Here is a 16,677-nt window from a genome sequence, read left to right as displayed (position 1 = left end):
TTCCCTTCTCTGCTTCAGTTTGATCCTCCTGATGTAATAGAGGTGATGGAGGTACAGTGCCTTGCAAAAGTATTCATCCCCATCTTTTTCCTATTTTGTTGCATTACAACCTGTAATTTAAATGGATTTTTTGGGGGATTTCATGTAATGGACATACACAAAATAGTCCAAATTGGTGAAGTGATTTTATTTTTAAATAGAAGAGTGGTGCGTGCATATGCCTTTGCTGTGAAGCACCTAAATAAGATCTGGTGCAACCAATTACCTTCAGAGGTCACATAATTAGTTAAATAAAGTCCACCTGTGTGCAATCTAAGTGTCACATGATCTCAGTATATATACACACCTGTTCTGAAATGTCCCAGAGTCTGCAACACCATTAAGCAAGGGGCACCACCAAGCAAGAGACACCATGAAGACCAAGGAGCTCTCCAAACAGGTCAGGGACAAAGTTGTTGAGAATTACAAATCAGGGTTGGGTTATAAAAAAATATCCAAAACTTTGAACATCCCATGGAGCACCATTAAATCCATTATAAAAAAACGGAAAGAATATGGCACCACAACAAACCTGCCAAGAGAAGGCCGCCCACCAAAACTCACAGACCAGGCAAGGAGGGCATTAATCAGAGAGGCAACAACGAGACCAAAGATAATCCTGAAGGAGCTGCAAAGCTCCACAGAGGAGATTGGAGTATCTGTCCATAGGACCACTTTAAGCTATACACTCCGCAGAGCTGGGCTTTACGGAAGAGTGGCCAGAAAAAAAGAAGAAAAAATTAAGAAAAAATTAAGTGAAGAAGGTACTCTGGTCAGATGAGTCTAAAATTGAGCTTTTTGGCCATCAAGAACAACACTATGTCTGGCGCAAACACAACACCTCTCATCAGCCCGAGAACACCATCTCACAGTGAAGCATGGTGGTGGCAGCATCATGCTGTGGGGATGTTTTTCCATCGGCAGGGACTGGGAAACTGGTCAGAATTTAAGGAATGATGGATGGTGCTAAATACAGGGACATTTTTGATGGAAACCTGTTTCAGTCTTCCAGAGATTTGAGACTGGGACAGAGGTTCACCTTCCAGCAGGACAATGACCCTAAGCATACTGCTAAAGCAACACTTGAGTTGCTAGTCAAAGCCTAGTCAAAGCCCAGGCCTAGTCAAAGCCCAGACCTCAATCCAATTGAGAATCTGTGATATGACTTAAAGATTGCTGTACACCAGCGGAACCCATCCAACTTGAAGGAGCTGGAGCAGTTTTGCCTTGAAGAATGGGCAAAAATCCCAGTGGCTAGATGTGCCAAGCTTATAGAGACATACCCCAAGAGACTTGCAGCTGTAATTTCTGCAAAAGGTGGCTCTACAAAGTATTGACCTTGGGGGGTGAATAGTTTTGCACGCTCAAGTTCTGTTTTTTTTGGTCTTATTTCTTGCTTATTTCACAATAAAAAATATTTAGCATCTTCAAAGTGGTAGTTGTTGTGTAAATCAAATGATACAACCCCTACCCCAAAAAAACATTTTAATTCCAGGTTGTGAGGGAGTATTTGGGGAGTTTCTCCCATTCTTCTCTGCAGATCCTCTCGAACTCTGTCAGGTTGGATGGGGAGCGTCGCTGCACAGCTATTTTTTGGTCTCTCCAGAGATGTTTGATCGTGTTCAAGTCCGGGTTTTGGCTGGGCCACTCAAGAACATTGAGACTTGTCCAGAAGCCACTCCTGCGTTGTCTTGGCTGTGTGCTTAGGGTCATTGTCCTGTTGGAAGGTCAACCTTTGCCCCAATCTGAGGTCCTGAGCACTCTGGATCAGGTTTTCATCAAGGATCTCTATGTACTTTGCTCCGTTCCTATTTCCCTTGATCCTGACTAGTCTCCCAGTCCCTGCCGCTGAAAAACATCCCCACAGCATGATGCTGCCACCACCATGCTTCACAGTAGGTATGGTGCCAGTTTTCCTCCAGACGCTTGGCATTCAGGCCAAAGAGTTGAAACTTAGTTTCATCAGACCAGAGAATCTTGTTTCACATGGTCTCAGAGTCCTTTAGGTGTCTTTTGGCAAACTCCAAGCGGCCTGTCATGTGCCTTTTACTGAGGAGTGGCTTCAGTCTGGCCACTCTACCACTTTGTTTTACTTTTTGTTGGGGGGGGGGGGGGGGGGGGGGTAGATCAGCTTTAATACTGCAGATTGTAGCTTCCATCAGTGTAATTGTCTGCATAATATCCAATCCCCCATATATATTTTTAAAATATATTCCCCCTTATTATTTTCCCCTAACCCTACCACCCCTTCCCTAATTGGAGTAAATTAATGGACAACCAACAACAACACTTAGGCTTCTACTTCCAGCTTATACATACTATATACATTTTATGGACACAATGTATTTTACAATAGTTATCTTTTGTTTGTTTTTAATCCCATCCTTCAGCTACCCTCAACCTCTCCAATCTATATCTGAAGACCATCCAGTTTGATTTCTATTTGTCATGTGTTTTTAACTGTGCTGTTTCACAAAAGTTCTGAATATATATACATTTGAAAGACAATATACACTGCTCAAAAAAATAAAGGGAACACTTAAACAACACAATGTAACTCCAAGTCAATCACACTTCTGTGAAATCAAACTGTCCACTTAGGAAGCAACACTGATTGACAATACATTTCACATGCTGTTGTGCAAATGGAATAGACAAAAGGTGGAAATTATAGGCAATTAGCAAGACACCCCAAATAAAGGAGTGATTCTGCAGGTGGTGACCACAGACCACTTCTCAGTTCCTATGCTTCCTGGCTGATGTTTTGGTCACTTGAATGCTGGCGGTGCTTTCACTCTAGTGGTAGCATGAGACGGAGTCTACAACCCACACAAGTGGCTCAGGTAGTGCAGCTCATCCAGGATGGCACATCAAAGTGAGTTGTGGCAAGAAGGTTTGCTGTGTCTGTCAGCGTAGTGTCCAGAGCATGGAGGCGCTACCAAGAGACAGGCCAGTACATCAGGAGACGTGGAGGAGGCCGTAGGAGGGCAACAACCCAGCAGCAGGACCGCTACCTCCAGCTTGGTGCAAGGAGGAGCACTGCCAGAGCCCTGCAAAATGACCTCCAGCAGGCCAGCGTTTTGTCTTGAACCATTCTTGGGTGCTTTTTAAAATGTATTTGGGGTCAATGTCCTGCTGGAAGACCCATGACCTTCGACGGAGACCCAGCTTTCTGACACTGGGTCCAACATTGCGCTCTAAAATACCTTGGTATTCACCTGATTTCATGATGCCATGTACACGTTCAAGGAACCCAGCACCAGAGGCAGCAAGCAACCCAAAACATCACTGACCCTCCTCCATGTTTGACTTTAGGGAAGGTATTCTTTCGTTGAAAGCTTCATTTTGTTTTCTGTAAACATACAGATTGTGTGCTTTACGAAAAAGCTCTATTTTGGTCTCATCTGTTCACAGGACATTTTCCCAGAAGGGTTTTGGCAAGTTCAGGTGTGCTTTGTCAAATTGCAGCCGGGCTTTCTTGGGGTCCTTCTGGGTCTCCTACCATATAACCCCCTTTCATTGCGTTGGTGGCGGATTGTGCTAGTTGAAACTGTCGTACCTTGTGTCTGAAGATCAGCTTGAATTTGTGTGGCAGTTGATCAAGGTGATTTCTCCACAATTCAAACAATCCTTCGCTGCACAATTCCATCAAGTTCTCTCTTGTGGCCACATCCAGGGAGGTTGGCGACAGTGACATGGGCCTTAAACTTCTTAACAACATTATGCACAGTGGAAACAGGAACATCAAGGTCTCTGGAGATGGACTTGCAATCTTGTGTCTGACCTCCTCAGATAATTCTTTGCTTTGCTTTCTTTTCTCCATGCTCGTTCCGGTACACACAGTTACACAAAACAGGAGAATGAGTCCTTTTCTCTATTTAAACTGGTTTAATACGTGATGTTTATACTGCAGGCACCTTCAACTCACCACAGGTTTGTTCAATTCCAAGGTAAATGAGAATCACCTGCTTGAAATCTAATAATTTCTAACTACTTGTAGAAGGTGCCAATAATATTGTCCAGGCCATTTTAGGATTTCTTTGTGGAATTAGCAAAGATTCAGTAAATTATTCAAATTATTTTGTTTTGTTCAACTGCACACCGAAGACATACATATGTGGATACCAAAATATGTTTTAATTTCAACGGTTTTCTGGAAGAAATGCTGCATTATTTGAAAAAAGTGCCAATATTTATGGCCACGACTGTACATAGGTTGGAGTCATTAAAACTTTTTTCAACCACTCCACAAATTTCTGGGTAACAAACTATTGTTTTGGCAAGTCGGTTAGGACATCTACTTTGTGCATAACAAGTAATTTTTCCAACAATTGTTTACAGACAGATTATTTCACTGTATCACAATTCCAGTGGGTCAGAAGTTTACATACACTAAGTTGACTGTGCCTTTATACAGCTTGGAAAATTCCAGAAAATGTCAGAAAATCCAGAAAATGTCATGGCTTTAGAAGCTTCATTTGAGTCAATTGGAGGTATACCTGTGAATGTATTTCAAGGCCTACCTTCAAACTCAACTCTTTGCTTGACATCATGGGAAAATCAAAAGAAATCAGCCAAGACCTCAGAAAAAATTGTAGACCTCCACAAGTCTGGTTCATCCTTGGGAGCAATTTCCAAACGACTGAAGATACCACGTTCATCTGTACAAACAATAGTACGCAAGTATAAACACCATGGGACCACGCAGACATCATATCGCCCAGGAAGGAGATGCATACTGTCTCCTAGAGATGAACGTATTTTATTTAGAAAAGTGCAAATCAATCACAGAACAACAGCAGGACCTTGTGAAGATGCTGGAGGAAACAGGTACAAAAGAATATCAACATAACCTGAAAGGCCATTCAGCAAGGAAAAAGCCACTGCTACAAAAATGCCATAAAAAAGCCAGACTACGGTTTGCAGCTGCACATGGGGACAAAGAATGTACTTTTTTGGAGAAATGTTCTCTGGTCTGATGAAACAAAAATAGAACTGTTTGGCCATAATGACCATCGTTATGTTTGGAGAAAAAAGGGGGAGGCTTGCAAGCCGAAGAACACCATCCCAACCGTGAAGCGTGGGGGTGGCAGCATCATGTTGTGGGGGTGCTTTGCTGCAGGAGGGACTGGTGCACTTCACAAAATAGATGGAATCATGAGGAGGAAAATTATGTGGATATATTGAAGCAACATCTCAAGACATCAGTCAGGAAGTTAAAGCTTGGTCGCAAATGGGTCTTCCAAATGGACAATGACACCAAGCATTCTTCCAAAGTTGTGGCAAAATGGCTTAAGGACAACAAAGTCAAGGTATTGGAGAGGCCATCAAAGCCCTGACCTCAATCCCATAGAACATTTTTGGGCAGAACTGAAAAAGTGTGTGCGAGCACGGAGGCCTACAAACCTGTCTCAGTTACACGAGCTCGGTCAGGAGGAATGGGCCAAAATTCACCCAACTTATTGTGGGAAGCTTGTGGAAGGCTACCCGAAATGTTTGACCCAAGTTAAACAATTTAAAAGGCAATGCTACAAAATACTAATTGAGTGTATGTAAACTTCTGACCCACTGGGAATGTGATGAAAGAAATAAAAGCTGAAATAAATAATTCTCTCTACTATTATTCTGCCATTTCACATTCTTAAAATGAAGTGGTGATCCCAACTGACCTATTAAATGTCAGGAATTGTGAAAAACTAAGTTTAAATGTATTTGGCTAAGGTGTATGTAAACTTCCGACTTCAACTGTATCGCAAATTTGGAATGCTGTATCTCCCAATTTCTTGGCTTGCAACTTCAGTGAAGCAGGACCTATCTATCATCAATGAATAGGCTAGAATATTCTACAGGCAACAGACCGAAGACTGAACACACACTCGCATCATTACCAAAAAGAAAGAGCAGGGATGTAATCATTAGTGCAAACAGTTTGCAACTAAAACAAGAGTTTCTATTGGACAAATTCAGGTAGGTCCCTCCCAGTTTCATGCATGCCTCGCAAATTCACCAAAAGTAGTTGTTGTACTTCAATTACACAACTTTCCCCTAGGCCTTTATTGCCTATTGTCTGGTTAGTCTAAAACACAGAACATAATGTGTTTTGTGATAACAGCACTGTGATTTTGTGGTTGAAATAACAAAACATCACTTTTCGGTTAGAGATTTTTCATAACATTAAGGAACCCCTAAATGGTACCCTATTCCATATGTAGTGTACTTTCTGGGGAATAGGGCCTTATGGGGGCGGCAGGTAGCCTAGTGGTTAGCACGTTGGGCCAGTAACCGAAAGGTTGTAAGATCGAATCCCCGAGCTGACAAGGTAAAAATATGTCGTTCTGCCCCTGAACAAGGCAGTTAACCCACTGTTCCTAGGGTGTCATTGTAAATAAGAATTTGTTCTTAACTGACTTGCCTAGTTAAATAAAAAGGTAAAATGGAACATAGGCTAGTTTCAGTAGCAGCCATAAACAGAAAGATTATGTGAGACTATTCCAGGATAAGGAGACTATTCTGTGATGAGGAGATTGGATCAGTAATGGCTGCAGGAAACAACAAATGCAAATTAGACAGATGACTGTACATCAATAGGACTGCAGTGCTCAGTGATACTCATTACAGGTTAGGATGGGGAGACTTGAAACAGTCACTGGCTTCCTAAAATAAAGCAACATGAACATATTTGAGCAGATTGGTGTCCAGGCAAGTTGAATACCAATAAGTTACGTTTTTTAAGTTATAGTCTTTGTCCCAAAACATAACTTAGACAACTATATACACTGAGTGTACAAAACATTAAGGACACCTGATCTTTCCATGACAGACTGACCAGGTGAATCCAGGTGAAAGCTATGATCCCTTATTGATGTCACTTGTTAAATCCACTTAAATCAGTGTAGATGAAGGGGAGGAGACAAGTTAAAGAATCATTTTTAAGCCTTGAGACAATTAGACATGGATTGTGTATGTGTGCCATTCAGAGGGTGAATGGGCAAGACAAACAATGTAAGTGCCTTTGAACAGGTTATGGTAGTAGGTGCCAGGCGCACCGGTTTGTGTCAAGAACTGCAATGCTGTTGGGTTTTTCACGCTCAACAGTTTCCCATGTGTCTCAAGAATGGTCCACCACCCAAAGGACATCCAGCCGATTTGACAACTGCGGGAAGCATTGGAGTCAACATGGGGCCAGCATCCCTGTGGAACGCTTTCGACACCTTGTAGAGTCCATCCCCCGATGAATTGAGGCTGTTCTGAGGGCAAAAGGGGGTGCCACTCAATATTAGGAAGGTGTTCCTAATGTTTTGTACACTCAGTGTATATTTAAGCAATAAGGCCCGAGGGGGTGTGGTATATGGCCAAAATACCACGGCAATGGGCTGTTCTTATGCATGACGCAATGCAGAGTGTCTGGATACAGGCCTTAGTCATGGTATATTGGCCATATACTACAAGCCCCTGAGGTGCCTTATTGTTATTAGAAACTGGTTACCATAGTAATTAGAGCAGTAAAAATACATGTTGGTATACAGTCTGATATACCACGTCTGTCAGCCAATTAGCATTCAGGGCTCGAACCGCCCAGTTTATAATCTGCAGTATGCAATAGATAAATAATCATAATAAATGTACATCTGATAACATCTGGAATGTACACACAAACACACTCACTCCAAGTTGTTTGGGGAAAAAGCATCTCTATGCTTGCATGCAAATCGTCCCACAGTCCCTCCGATGTTTTTGACTGCGGGCAAAAGAATCCTAGCATCAACAGCAGGTGCCACCTGACACACTGCAAAACATGGGTTATCTAAATGGGTTGGAAGCCATTCAAAATAATGGAACAGACAGCAGTGTGTGTGTGATGGGATAGTGGGAACGTTCTCCCAACGTTGTCCCAGCGAGGCAACATCCTACTTCACAACACTGGGGTGGACAAAGGCACCATCCGGATGGGCCTTCAGATAACCTGTCCATCCAAGGTGACAGGACAGAAGAGGAATGTTGTCCAAAAACAAAACTCCGTTTTTCAGTGAGACTGACAACTTGCCTCACAGCACTGGTTGAGAAGGAGCTGCCTGGCAGACACATGAGAGACGACACTGTGCATTGCTGCACTTCAGTTTACTTCTCTGGTTTCAAACCATCCAGAGAGTTGGGTTACATCTCAGAGACAGTGAACAGAGAGTTGGGTTACATCTCAGAGACAGTGAGACAGTGAACAGAGAGTTGGGTTACATCTCAGAGACAGTGAACAGAGAGTTGAGTTACATCTCAGAGACAGTGAGACAGAGAACAGAGAGTTGGGTTACATCTCAGAGACAGTGAGACAGAGAACAGAGAGTTGGGTTACATCTCAGAGACAGTGAGACAGAGAACAGAGTGTTGGGTTACATCTCAGAGACAGTGAGACAGAGAACAGAGAGTTGGGTTACATCTCAGAGACAGTGAGACAGAGAACAGAGAGTTGGGTTACATCTCAGAGAAAGTGAGACAGAGAACAGAGAGTTGGGTTACATCTCAGAGACAGTGAGACAGAGAACAGAGAGTTGGGTTACATCTCAGAGACAGCGAGACAGAGAACAGAGAGTTGGGTTACATCTCAGAGAAAGTGAGACAGAGAACAGAGAGTTGGGTTACATCTCAGAGACAGTGAACAGAGAGTTGGGTTACATCTCAGAGACAGTGAGACAGAGAACAGAGAGTTGGGTTACATCTCAGAGACGGTGAGACAGAGAACAGAGAGTTGGGTTACATCTCAGAGAAAGTGAGACAGAGAACAGAGAGTTGGGTTACATCTCAGAGACAGTGAGACAGAGAACAGAGAGTTGGGTTACATCTCAGAGACAGTGAACAGAGAGTTGGGTTACATCTCAGAGACAGTGAACAGAGAGTTGGGTTACATCTCAGAGACAGTGAACAGAGAGTTGGGTTACATCTCAGAGACAGTGAACAGAGAGTTGGGTTACATCTCAGAGACAGTGAGACAGAGAATAGAGAGTTGGGTTACATCTCAGAGACAGTGAACAGAGAGTTGGGTTACATCTCAGAGACAGTGAGACAGAGAATAGAGAGTTGGGTTACATCTCAGAGACAGTGAGACAGAGAGTTGGGTTACATCTCAGAGACAGTGAACAGAGAGTTGGGTTACATCTCAGAGACAGTGAACAGAGAGTTGGGTTACATCTCAGAGACAGTGAGACAGAGAACAGAGAGTTGGGTTACATCTCAGAGACAGTGAGACAGAGAGTTGGGTTACATCTCAGAGACAGTGAGACAGTGAGTTGGGTTACATCTCAGAGACAGTGAGACAGAGAACAGAGAGTTGGGTTACATCTCAGAGACAGTGAGACAGTGAACAGAGAGTTGGGTTACATCTCAGAGACAGTGAGACAGAGAACAGAGAGTTGGGTTACATCTCAGAGACAGTGAGACAGTGAACAGAGAGTTGGGTTACATCTCAGAGACAGTGAACAGAGAGTTGGGTTACATCTCAGAGACAGTGAACAGAGAGTTGGGTTACATCTCAGAGACAGTGAACAGAGAGTTGGGTTACATCTCAGAGACAGTGAGACAGTGAACAGAGAGTTGGGTTACATCTCAGAGACAGTGAGACAGAGAACAGAGAGTTGGGTTACATCTCAGAGACAGTGAGACAGTGAACAGAGAGTTGGGTTACATCTCAGAGACAGTGAGACAGTGAACAGGGTTTCATGATATTAAGAACAGTAAGGACTACTGTGTCTTGTTCAATCCTCCATCTTCTCTCTCTTCATTAGGTCAACTGTGACAGTGACTGCTCGCAATGTCAACCAGAAAAGGTCATGAGTCTGGGTGTTTGGCTTCCTGGATGGAAGAATGAAAGGACAGTCCTTCACGCTGACATTTGAACCCTGGAGGTGGAGGGAAGAAGCAGGAGAGGGAGGGAAGGAAGGTATGTGTCAATCCTCCACTGACTCTCAAGAGTCTCTGGTTTCTGGGCTGATCAGCTCAAGTTTCTCTGTGGCAGCTCAGTAGACTCCAGATATTCAACAGGTTACAGAGGTACGGACGGAGGCCTGACTGACGCAGAGACTGCTGCAACTCAGGGTTTATCAGGCTCTGATAGGAAGGCTCTCGCAACATGCACCCTTATCATTGACCGACTGATAGGCCATTTGTCCTTACAGCTTTTCCATGAATTTCGACTTTAACGTTCCAAGATAAAGGCTGAGGAAATAGGACTTAGTGGTTATGGGCCGACACTCAGAACTTTTTACATACAGGACCTGGAAAGGAGTAGTTGCTGCCATATTAATTTCCCAATATGACAATGCTCAAGTCAATAGAAGTCAACGCAGGAACGTAAGATGTGAAAGATAATTTCCACTTGAAGTTAGAGTACATGCCCAGTTCAATTCCTGAATCGATGTACTGTAATTCAAATATAGAGGGCCCCAACTTTGGATCATACTGTACATTAAATCAGAGTTCTTTGTATTGATCGCATTGGTCCTGACAAGTCAGTTTGCGAAGAGTAAAGCCACATTGTTCTCAGAGGCAGCTGCATGTGGTGGTCACTGGTCAAGCATTACAGAGCGGTCTGCTATACAGTACATTAAGGAAAGTATTCAGACCCCTTCACTTTTTCCACATTTTGTTACCTTAAGGCCTTATTCTAAAAAATAATTACATGTTTGAAAAAATCATTATCAATGTACACACAAAACCCCACAAAGACAAAGCGAAAACAGGTTTTCAGAAATGTTTGCAAATTATTTCAAAATATAAACAAGAAATACCTTATCTACATAAGTATTCAGACCCTTTGCTATGAGACTCGAAATTGAGCTCAGGCGCATCCTGTTTCCACTGATCATCCTTGAGATGTTTCTACAACTTGATTGGAGTCCATCTGTGGCAAATTCAATTGATTGGACATGTTTTGGAAAGGCACACACCTGTCTATATCAGGTCCCACAGTTGACAGTGCATGTCAGAGCAAAAACCAAGCCGTGAGGTTGAAGGAATTATCCGTAGAGCTCCGAGACAGGATTGTGTCGAGGCACAGATCTGGGGAAGGGTACCAAAAAATGTCTGCAGTATTGAAGGTCCCCAATAACACAGTGGCCTCCATCATTCTTAAATGGAAGAAGTTTCGAACCACCAAGACTCTTCCTTGAGCTGGCTGCCTGGCCAAAGTGAGCAATCGGGAAAGAAGGGCCTTGGTCAGGGAGGTGACCAAGAACCCGATGGTCACCCTGACAGAGCTCCAGAGTACCTCTGCGGAGATGGGAGAACATTCCAGAAGGACAACCATCTCTGCAGCACTTCACCAATCAGGCCTTTATAGTAGAGTGGCCAGACGGAAACCACTCCTCACTAAAAAGGCACACGACAGCCCGCTTAGAGTTTGCCAAAAGGCCCCTAAAGGACTCTCAGACCATGATAAACATGATTCTCTGGTCTGACAAAACCAAGATTGAACTCTTTGGCCTGAATGCTAAGCGTCACGTCTGGAGGAAACCTGGCACCATCCCTACGGTGAAGCATGGTGGTGGCATCATACGCAAGCTTTTAGCATCATACGCAAGAAGACTCAAGACGGTAAGCTTTTAGCATCATACCCAAGAAGACTCAAGACGGTAAGCTTTTAGCATCATACCCAAGAAGACTCAAGACGGTAAGCTTTTAGCATCATACCCAAGAAGACTCAAGACAGTAAGCTTTTAGCATCACACCCAAGAAGACACGAGGCTGTAATCGCCGCCAAGGGTCCTTCAACAAAGTACTGAGTGATGGGTCTGAATACTTATGTATATGTAATATTTCAGTGTTATTAAAATATATATATATACACATTTTCAAAATTGTCAAAAAAACGTGTTTTGTTATTATGGGGTACTGTGTGCAGATTGATGAGGAGAAAAACATATTTAATCAATTTTAGAATAAGGCTGTAACGTTACAAAATGTGGAAAAAGTCAATGGGTCTGAATATTTTCTGAATGCACTGTATATAAACAGCTGTATTCACACAGTGCTCTGGGTTAACAGCCTTCATTATGCTAGATTAGACACAGAGGACTCCCTGCACATTTTCCCTGACTGTCCCCGACACAGGGGGAGGATTAGGGCCAGCGGTCAGTGTGACTCAGCTGGGTGGAGAGGTCAAAGCCTCACCTATAACAGGTTCCCTTTCACATGGATCAGTTACAGGACCGGGAGGAATAGAAACTACAGACACATACAGAACTGCTACTGACTGCCTCTGACCGGGTTCTCCACCGCAATCCTTTATTGAGATTTTCCTGTAGGGGGAGTTTTATTGAATTAAATGGTACACTATTAAAAGAACTGGACAATGGAAACACACATACTGGGTTGCTGTTACTGCTGCGGACAAAGGCAAAGCAGCGGAGGGTAGTCACAATGGAGGACAGCAGAACCCCTAAGAGCCACGAGCCCGTCCTCCCAAATTAAGGTGCCACCAACCTCCTGTGCCCTAACATCATAGCCTTACCAGAGACAACAGAAGCACTTACATCATGTTCTTCCTAATTTTTTTATATTTTTATGGTGATTTATCAGGGGCTGCAGCACCCCTACATCCCACGGCTATAGTTTTACTCCAGCAGCAACCAGCTGAGGTGCTGCAGCACCCCTACATCCCACGGCTATAGTTTTACTCCAGCAGCAACCAGCTGAGGGGCTGCAGCACCCCTACATCCCACGGCTATGGTTTTACTCCAGCAGCAACCAGCTGAGGTGCTGCAGCACCCCTACATCCCACGGCTATGGTTTTACTCCAGCAGCAACCAGCTGAGGTGCTGCAGCACCCCTACATCCCACGGCTATGGTTTTACTCCAGCAGCAACCAGCTGAGGGGCTGCAGCACCCCTACATCCCACGCTATGGTTTTACTCCAGCAGCAACCAGCTGAGGGGCTGCAGCACCCCTACATCCCACGGCTATGGTTTTACTCCAGCAGCAACCAGCTGAGGGGCTGCAGCACCCCTACATCCCACGCTATGGTTTTACTCCAGCAGCAACCAGCTGAGGTGCTGCAGCACCCCTACATCCCAGGCTATGGTTTTACTCCAGCAGCAACCAGCTGAGGGGCTGCAGCACCCCTACATCCCACGCTATGGTTTTACTCCAGCAGCAACCAGCTGAGGGGCTGCAGCACCCCTACATCCCACGGCTATGGTTTTACTCCAGCAGCAACCAGCTGAGGGGCTGCAGCACCCCTACATCCCACGGCTATGGTTTTACTCCAGCAGCAACCAGCTGAGGTGCTGCAGCACCCCTACATCCCACGGCTATGGTTTTACTCCAGCAGCAACCAGCTGAGGTGCTGCAGCACCCCTACATCCCACGGCTATGGTTTTACTCCAGCAGCAACCAGCTGAGGGGCTGCAGCACCCCTACATCCCACGCGATGGTTTTACTCCAGCAGCAACCAGCTGAGGTGCTGCAGCACCCCTACATCCCACGGCTATGGTTTTACTCCAGCAGCAACCAGCTGAGGTGCTGCAGCACCCCTACATCCCAGGGCTATGGTTTTACTCCAGCAGCAACCAGCTGAGGGGCTGCAGCACCCCTACATCCCACGCGATGGTTTTACTCCAGCAGCAACCAGCTGAGGTGCTGCAGCACCCCTACATCCCACGGCTATGGTTTTACTCCAGCAGCAACCAGCTGAGGTGCTGCAGCACCCCTACATCCCACGGCTATGGTTTTACTCCAGCAGCAACCAGCTGAGGGGCTGCAGCACCCCTACATCCCACGGCTATGGTTTTACTCCAGCAGCAACCAGCTGAGGTGCTGCAGCACCCCTACATCCCAGGGCTATGGTTTTACTCCAGCAGCAACCAGCTGAGGGGCTGCAGCACCCCTACATCCCACGGCTATGGTTTTACTCCAGCAGCAACCAGCTGAGGTGCTGCAGCACCCCTACATCCCACGGCTATGGTTTTACTCCAGCAGCAACCAGCTGAGGGGCTGCAGCACCCCTACATCCCACGGCTATGGTTTTACTCCAGCAGCAACCAGCTGAGGGGCTGCAGCACCCCTACATCCCACGCGATGGTTTTACTCCAGCAGCAACCAGCTGAGGGGCTGCAGCACCCCTACATCCCACGCTATAGTTTTACTCCATCAGCAACCAGCTGAGGGGCTGCAGCACCCCTACATCCCACGGCTATGGTTTTACTCCAGCAGCAACCAGCTGAGGTGCTGCAGCACCCCTACATCCCACGCGATGGTTTTACTCCAGCAGCAACCAGCTGAGGGGCTGCAGCACCCCTACATCCCACGCTATAGTTTTACTCCATCAGCAACCAGCTGAGGGGCTGCAGCACCCCTACATCCCACGGCTATGGTTTTACTCCAGCAGCAACCAGCTGAGGTGCTGCAGCACCCCTACATCCCAGGGCTATGGTTTTACTCCAGCAGCAACCAGCTGAGGGGCTGCAGCACCCCTACATCCCACGGCTATGAACAAATTCAGGACATTCAGGTGAATTGATAGGACACTGAGGTCCTGATAATGTAGGAAAACAAGTATAGCTCAGTCTTACTGTGCAGCAGGATTTAATCAGCAGCTTGCCCCAGTGCAGCAGGGAAGCCCAGACAGTACCACACACACACACACACACACACACACACACACACACACACACACACACACACACACACACACACACGCTGGGCTGCAAATGAGCATCCAGATTCAAGGGACAGATGTGGATCCTTGCAGTGCTAAAGTGTATTGGTGTTATCACTGGGCAGAGCAAGTCAAATCAGTGTAGTTTTCCTAAATGGGATTTAACCCCAGTTGGAGGTGCAGTATATTTAAGGCGTATGGGTGCCACAATACTGGAGCTATTGTCTGGCTGGTGACCACGTTGATGATGAACTCCTGTACATACAGTACAGTCCAGCCAAAGCTCAGCTCCACAGCTGGGTTTGAGGGAGGCATTGGGATGGGAGGGACTATTGGCACCATCCCCCTCACCAAGGGGATAGGTGATGAATCTACAAAGATCAATAAGAGATCCAAAAGAGGTCTACCAAGGGTCTCAATGGAGTTAAATCAGAGACGTTCAGATATGGACTGTAACATGGCCAGGGAGGTAAGACTTACCCAACTCCCTGGAGACAGGAGAGACCGCAGCATTCTCCCCGATCTTAGAGACCGCATCAAAGTACACCTTTCCAGCCAGGCTCATCGCTGTAAAAAAAAAACAAGTATAGCTTTACAAAATGTGGCAATGCAGAGTGTAAAGGAACTACTACACAAGCAACCTGAATTTAAAATCAGACCTACTGTTTATTATACATATAATACAGCTTTAAACAATGAACCCCTCTATGACTAATGCATGAGATAACTGAAGCTAAATAATGGTCAGAGACATGTTCTGGTAACCAAGTAACCTGCCATGGCAATAGAATGCAGTACAGTACAGGAAAGTTCAGCAATAAGACGGCTGCTCACCTGCCACTGATTTCTCATAGCTCTTCCCCAGGTTGACCAGGTTCCTGAGCCCAGGGTTGAACTGTTCCATTACATTCTGGGAAGAGGAGAGAAGATGGGTAGTTGGGTTAAATGGGGTCACCGTCACATCAACATGAGATATTCTCAGCCTTTTCTCACTTTAGTGTTTGTGAGTGAGTGAGTGAGTGAGTGAGTGAGTGAGTGAGGTATAGAGTGATTGATTAAAGGAGCGACAGGAAAAGGAGTCAGTGAGTGAGTAAGTACACCATTCACACGGCTACAGAGGGTGTGACTCAGACCAACGCACCATTGGGTGCACACTGCCTGCCCTACAGGTCACCTACAACACCAGGTGTCACAGGAAGACCAATAAGAACCTCAGGGATCTCAGGCACGGCCTGTTCTCCCCACTTACATCACTCTGTATAAGAGCATCATGTCTAAAACGGACACACTGGCCAATAGCTTCTACCCCCAGACCCTCAGGCTGCTGAATAGCCACCACTAGTCAGCTACTCCCCCCCCCCCCTGAATTTCCCTGTACCCTGCAATTACATCTGCTAACCTGTGCATGTGACTAATGACCTCTAAACTAAACTAATACAGTTAGCTCTACAAACTATGACCAAAGCAGCCAATGATTAACCAGAGATTGACAAAGGACTGTGGCCTACACTCTGGCTTTCATCTGCATTCCAATGGCAACAGTGCCATTCCTCTGACTGAGAACGAGACACAAATGGAAACAGAATATGGGAGTAGATGGAGAGAAAGAAGAGGAAATCTAAAATCTAACAGCGAGAGAGTGATGCATGTTATTATGCATGTTATTATATTATGTTATTATATTATGTTATTATGCATGTTATTATATTATATTATATTATGTTATTATATTATGTTATTATGCATGTTATTATACATGTTTAGAGATAATTTCCAATATCAAGAGGATTTTTTGATTGACAGCTCCAATGGATTTCAATAAATCAGGAACGCAAGGTCTCTCTCAGAAGTCTCCGTCATATTTTCTTCATTTTCCCAGAAGCCTCCATTCTAAAAAATGACAATGGTTTTGACTGATATGGATCCTTGGGAGACCAGTAACGTCAGCTCCGTTATCATCCTATATAATTGATTCTCTGTGGGATCATGATCACAGA

General features: G+C 45.1%; 1 protein-coding gene across 1 annotated transcript in view; it reads right to left on the bottom strand.

The window, feature by feature from the left end:
• The window catches only part of LOC129833400 (brain-specific angiogenesis inhibitor 1-associated protein 2-like protein 1), a 67,103-nt gene extending 51,482 nt beyond the window's left edge, over positions 1-15,621 (bottom strand). The window contains exons 1-2 of the mRNA XM_055897976.1: positions 15,515-15,621; positions 15,161-15,247 (exon numbers count right to left, since the gene is read on the bottom strand). Coding sequence (XP_055753951.1) covers positions 15,161-15,247; positions 15,515-15,584 — 157 coding nt within the window. The 5' untranslated portion in view covers positions 15,585-15,621. The remainder of the gene's footprint in view (positions 1-15,160; positions 15,248-15,514) is intronic.
• Between the last annotated feature and the right edge of the window lie 1,056 nt (positions 15,622-16,677).

Source organism: Salvelinus fontinalis, chromosome 34 (assembly GCF_029448725.1).
Source record: "Salvelinus fontinalis isolate EN_2023a chromosome 34, ASM2944872v1, whole genome shotgun sequence".
In the NCBI taxonomy this organism is placed as follows: Eukaryota; Metazoa; Chordata; class Actinopteri; order Salmoniformes; family Salmonidae; genus Salvelinus; species Salvelinus fontinalis.
The sequence above is the reverse complement of the archived record's forward strand: the minus strand, read 5'-3'. Positions and strand labels throughout refer to the sequence as shown.